Consider the following 4,925-nt stretch of genomic DNA (forward strand, 5'->3'; position numbering starts at 1 on the left):
CGCAATTGCTGAGCGACCATGACACGTCGTCGTCACTGCAGCTCTCGTCGATCGCATCCCCCATGTCGTACGCGACGCTGTCCGAGTCGGCCATCGAGGGTCTCTTGGCGCTCGACGATTCGCAGAGCGGACAATCCTTTGTAAACGCGTCGTCGTTTGGCCCGAGCTTCGATCCCAGCGTTTTCGAGTCCAACATGGCGATGAAGAACGCCGATTTGAGCATCCTCGAGCACCCGGATGCGACCTTTGAGGGCCCGAGCCTCGTGGCGGTGGGGTCGGCGTGGGCGCTCGAGCTCGATGTCGAAGACGCTGTCATCGTGGCGCTTGCCGACCTCCGCGCGTCGATTGGCCACGCGCACTTTCTCGTTGTGAGCTACTCGAGCAACTGGTCGCCGGAAGACATTCAGCTGCTCTTGGCCACGCATGCGCCGGACGTACCGTACGTTGGCGGTACGATCGCGCGGGGTATCTGCGACGACGAAGCGTGGATCGCCAAGCACAAGCACAGCAACGAAGGATTGATTGCGATTTGGGGCGTGCACGACCCGCTCGGAACGTACGTCGTCGGGCACACCGAGTACGACCAGCTCTCGGCGCGGCGCGAGGTCCACCACGCCATGGCCACGTCGTACATGTCGACGGGTGCGACGCCGGTGCGAATCTCTTGGACAAAATTTGGTGGGACTCAAGACCAAGTAGGAGTTTTGCATGCTCTTTGCGAGCCCGCTGTTTATCGAAGATGCGCTGGAAGGCGCGCGGAGCGGCGCGCGGCACTGCCCGCTCGTCGGCGGCTGCGCGACGAGTGCCAACTCCAAGACGTGGTCGCAGATCAGCAGTGCGCGCGGCTTCACGCAGCTCGGGCTGAGCTACTGCCTCGCGGCGCCGAGCGTCAAGACTGTCGTGTCGTGGTTCTCGGGCTACGGGTCGCTGGCCGCTCACGACTGCGTCGGGCCCGCCACCGACGTCGCCCACAAGACCGTGCACGAAATCAGCGGTCGCCCGGCCGCCGATGTCTACTACGAGGTAGTATACAAGCCCATGATGGCGGACGTGCGTCATTCATACTGGCGTAGTGGCTCGCGATGGCGGCCGAGAAGAACCAGACAGACCTTGGCAAGACGCGGCTGCCAAAGCTTGGCAACATTCACCCGATCGGCGTGCTCATTCCCACGTCGCCGGCGTCCGGCGACCTCGTTGTGCGCAACACGCCCGTGGTCCTGGACCTCACGGCGCATTCGGTGACTGTCTCCAGCCCCATCGAAGTCGGTGCGACGATCGCGCTCATGGAGCTCTCAACCGAGACGCTGCTTGCGGCCGTTGAATCGGTACGCGCGCGTTTGGCGTTCACTCGATAGATTGATACTACGTTGCTGCGTACTAGTGGGGACAGGAAATCACGTCCCAGCATCTACTGCCGACGAGCCAAGTGACCGGGTGCTTGCTCTTCATGTCGGCAAGCGTTCAAGCTCTGCTGGGGGCGTCCGCGATGGCCGAAATGGTCGGCGCGTGCCAACGCTGGACCAAGAACGCGCCGTTCCTGGCGCTCAGCACGTACGGGCAGATTGGCCAAGCGACGGACCACGGGCACTCGACACCACTCTACGACCCGCTTATGTTTGCCTCGGTCGTCTTCACAAGCGAGAGCAAGCGCGCCAGCGACGCCTAACGCGAGTACTTTGTGATGTATGTGCGTCAAACTACTGCCGCCGAAGGGCAACGTGTGGGCTTCGAGTTGTCGCGACACACAGTGTCCTTCAGGCTTGATGGGCGTGAACACTGCCAATGCGCTGGGCAGCTTTCACATACTAGTCCCCGGTCGACGCTCTCGCGGCTTGGGTCAAACCGTGTCAAAAAAGCACCAATCAGAAAAGCGAAACATTTTGACCAATGGCCTTGCGACGTGTCGTTCGGTTGCTGACGCATCGTTGCGATGCTGATGCTGCATGTGGGCTGGCTCCTTGCGGCCTTGGCGGCGCCCGTGGCCGGCTTCTGGGGCAACGCGGAGCCGCTCTTTACGGACAGCTTCAACATCGAACCGCTGACGCAAGACACCTTTGACAAGACGGTGCTCGACGACGCGTCTGGCAACGTCTGGCTCATCGACTTTTATGCGCCGTGGTGTCCGCACTGCCGCCACTTTGCACCGCATTACGAGGCGGTCGCCGACCACTACGCGCCGTCGCCGTCCATTCACTTTGGCGCGGTCGACTGCACGGTGCACGGCGACATTTGCTCGCGCTACGAGATCCTCGGGTACCCGGCGCTGCGGGCCTTCCATCTCGAGCCGAAGGCGGTCAGTATGCCCTTCTCGCCGCGGCCAAAGTCGTTCGAGACCGTCGTCAAGTGGATCGAGTCGGCGATGGCCGAGAAGAATCGCACGACGGGGGTCGAGTTGCCCGACTTTAGCGCGTTCAAGCTCGACGGCCCCAAGAAGAACATGCGTCAGCACAAGGCCGACGACGCCACCAAGGTGGCCACCGTTGACGCGCGCGCCGATCGCCTGCGGGACGCCGGCCACGCGCTCCTCTTTGCGCTCGAGACGTCCTTCTTCATGGGCACTGACGTGCTCGACGGTGCGCGGTATGCTGCCGCGCGCGCCTGGCTGCGGCTGCTCCGGTCGCTCTTCCCGCTCGAGGCCAACAAGACGCAGCTTGGTGAGCTACTGTATCGCTTTGAGAGCCAGAGTTCGTGGAGCAGCGACGAGTGGCGCCTCCTGGTTGCGCTCTGGAAGTCGGACGTGCACGGGAAGACTTACCCGAAGGACCTCTTTTCACGCAAGAGCTTTGCGGTGTGCGAGAACTTTACCTGTGGCATTTGGCTCCTCTTCCACGAGCTCACGGTCGCCGAGATTCCTGCGACGTCGACGCTCACGCCACTCGAGGTTGCGCTCGAAATCCGGTCGTTTGTCGAGCATTTCTTTGGCTGCGAGCTCTGCCGCCTGCACTTTCTAAAAGCCAACCCGACGCCAAAGCTCGAGATGCTGCTCGGGCACAGCCACAATGCCACGAGCGCACTCGTGCTGTGGATGTACCACATGCACAACACGGTCAACGTCCGCGTCGAGCACGACGTTTGGCCGTCCAAAGCGGTACGTGGTTCGATGTTTTGGCTATGTTTGCTCGATTTTTGCTTGATTTTTCAAGCTTGCTAATTGTTGCGTGTGCAGGAGTGCAAGCGCTGTTACTCGACCGACGAAGCGACGACCGACAAGGCGCTGCTCGCCGAGCCCGCGATCCTCAAGTACATGCAGCAGGCGTACCGGTTTCCGGCTTCGGACGCCGACGTCGACCGACCGGTTGTTGACAGCGAAGTGGCCATGGCCGCCGACGGCACCGCGCTCAAGGGCGCGTCGACATGGGAAGCGTACACGCCGTCGACACCGATTGAGTTTGCGCCGTTTCTGCTGCTTGGCTTTGTGGTGTACCTTGCGTACTGCCGCAAGCACGCGCGGTCGCACGAAGCCGCCAAGGAGTCGTAGTCTCGTCTCTGTAGTACTCTTCAGCATTCGAGCAACAGTAGACACATTGCTATTACGCGCTACGAGCTGTACGAGCTCGGTGCTCTTCGAGTCTTTTCAACTAGTTTGCTTGTTTCGTGTCCAAGCAAACCCGAGGCGGTCGAGGTCGGCGCGGCGCGCGTCCGTGAGGCCGTCGTGACGCTGCGCACGCAGCCGCTGGACGATGAGGCCAAGCGGCATCCACCACAGTCGGTCGGGCCACCTCTTGTCGTTCTGCGGGACCGTAAACGTAGTCGGCACGTTCGTCGTACCATACAGCGCCTTGTAGTGCGCGAGGGCTTGGAGCTTGCGCGCCCACTCGGCCTCAAAGTACTGCCACGCAAAGCCGAGCGCGTTGAGCGCAGCCCGTCGCTCGTCAGAGAGCGTCTCGCTGGCGCGGAGGTTGGCGACAACGTGACCAAGCTCCATCTCCCACACATCGCGCGGCCACTCGAGGTCGTCTTCAGGTACGAGGAAGCCTTGGGGCACATCGACATGGCCATACAGCGCTTTGTAGGTTGTGAGCGCGCGCAGCTTCCGGTCCCACTCGGCCTCGTTCATGTCCCATACAAAGTCGAGGGCGTTGAGGGCGTCCATGCGCTCGGACGGCAGCGCGTCGGCGTGGTGGCGGAAGGTCGCGACTGCGTCGCCGAGTCTTAGCTGCCAAATCTCGGGCGGCCAGCCGTCGTGCACGGGCACGACAAAGTCTCGGGGGACGTGGAGGTTGCCATAGATCTTGCGGTACGTGGCGAGCGCGAGCAGCTTCTTCTCCCACTGCCACACGCGCACGTGCCACACAAACCCCATTGCATCCAGGACGCGACGCTTCGCGATGGGCAAGGCGCCTTGCTGCGCGAGCCGGCGAAAGCTGTACACGACCATGCCGAGTTGAAGGCCGCGCAAGTCCTTGGGCCACGACGTGTCGTCGGCAGCGATGGTAAAGCTCGGCACGATGTGCAGCGAGCCGAACCGGGCTTTGTACGCCTCGAGCGCTTCGAGGTTGCGCTCCCAGACGTGCTCACGCTGGCGCCATACGAACCGCAGCTGCTTAAGCTCGTCGATGATCTCGGGCGCGAGCGTGCCTTGCTCGTACGCGGCGCGCACGTGGTAGACGGAGACGGTCGTCGACCAAGCCGCCGGTGGCCAAGGTGCTGCATCTGGCACGCGAAAGACAGCTGGCAGCAGCGTGTAGTCCGAGGTCGGTGCCTGGAGGTCGCGGAAGACGCGGACGACGTCGACGAACGCGCGCTGCTTCTCGAGCGGCAAGCGCTTCGTGGCGAAGGTCGCCCGCTGCAGGTGTCGGAGCAGCATCGATGTCGCTTCAAGGCCATTGGTCGAATTCACGAGCGGGAGATTCCTTTGTTGCGAGTGCCGTGCCTTCTTTTTCACCGATGACTCTCTGTGCTATCGATATGACGGAAATAGTGTA

The 4,925-nt window shown here is 62.3% G+C and overlaps 3 protein-coding genes across 3 annotated transcripts; 2 read left to right on the top strand and 1 right to left on the bottom strand.

Annotated features, from left to right (window-relative positions):
• On the top strand, positions 1-1,790 carry SDRG_06129 (hypothetical protein). Its single transcript, XM_008611894.1, has 4 exons — positions 1-653; positions 700-1,023; positions 1,074-1,325; positions 1,382-1,790. The coding sequence occupies exons 1-4, from the start codon at positions 63-65 to the stop codon at positions 1,664-1,666; spliced, it is 1,452 nt and encodes a 483-aa protein (XP_008610116.1). The 5' UTR covers positions 1-62; the 3' UTR covers positions 1,667-1,790.
• Positions 1,791-1,879: 89 nt separating this feature from the next.
• Positions 1,880-3,611, top strand: SDRG_06130 (hypothetical protein). Its single transcript, XM_008611895.1, has 2 exons — positions 1,880-3,088; positions 3,167-3,611. The coding sequence occupies exons 1-2, from the start codon at positions 1,931-1,933 to the stop codon at positions 3,476-3,478; spliced, it is 1,470 nt and encodes a 489-aa protein (XP_008610117.1). The 5' UTR covers positions 1,880-1,930; the 3' UTR covers positions 3,479-3,611.
• Positions 3,485-4,864, bottom strand: SDRG_06131 (hypothetical protein). The gene has a single exon (XM_008611896.1). The coding sequence runs from the start codon at positions 4,805-4,807 to the stop codon at positions 3,575-3,577; it is 1,233 nt and encodes a 410-aa protein (XP_008610118.1). The 5' UTR covers positions 4,808-4,864; the 3' UTR covers positions 3,485-3,574.
• Between the last annotated feature and the right edge of the window lie 61 nt (positions 4,865-4,925).

This window comes from Saprolegnia diclina (assembly GCF_000281045.1).
Source record: "Saprolegnia diclina VS20 unplaced genomic scaffold supercont1.16, whole genome shotgun sequence".
Taxonomy (NCBI): domain Eukaryota; phylum Oomycota; class Saprolegniomycetes; order Saprolegniales; family Saprolegniaceae; genus Saprolegnia; species Saprolegnia diclina.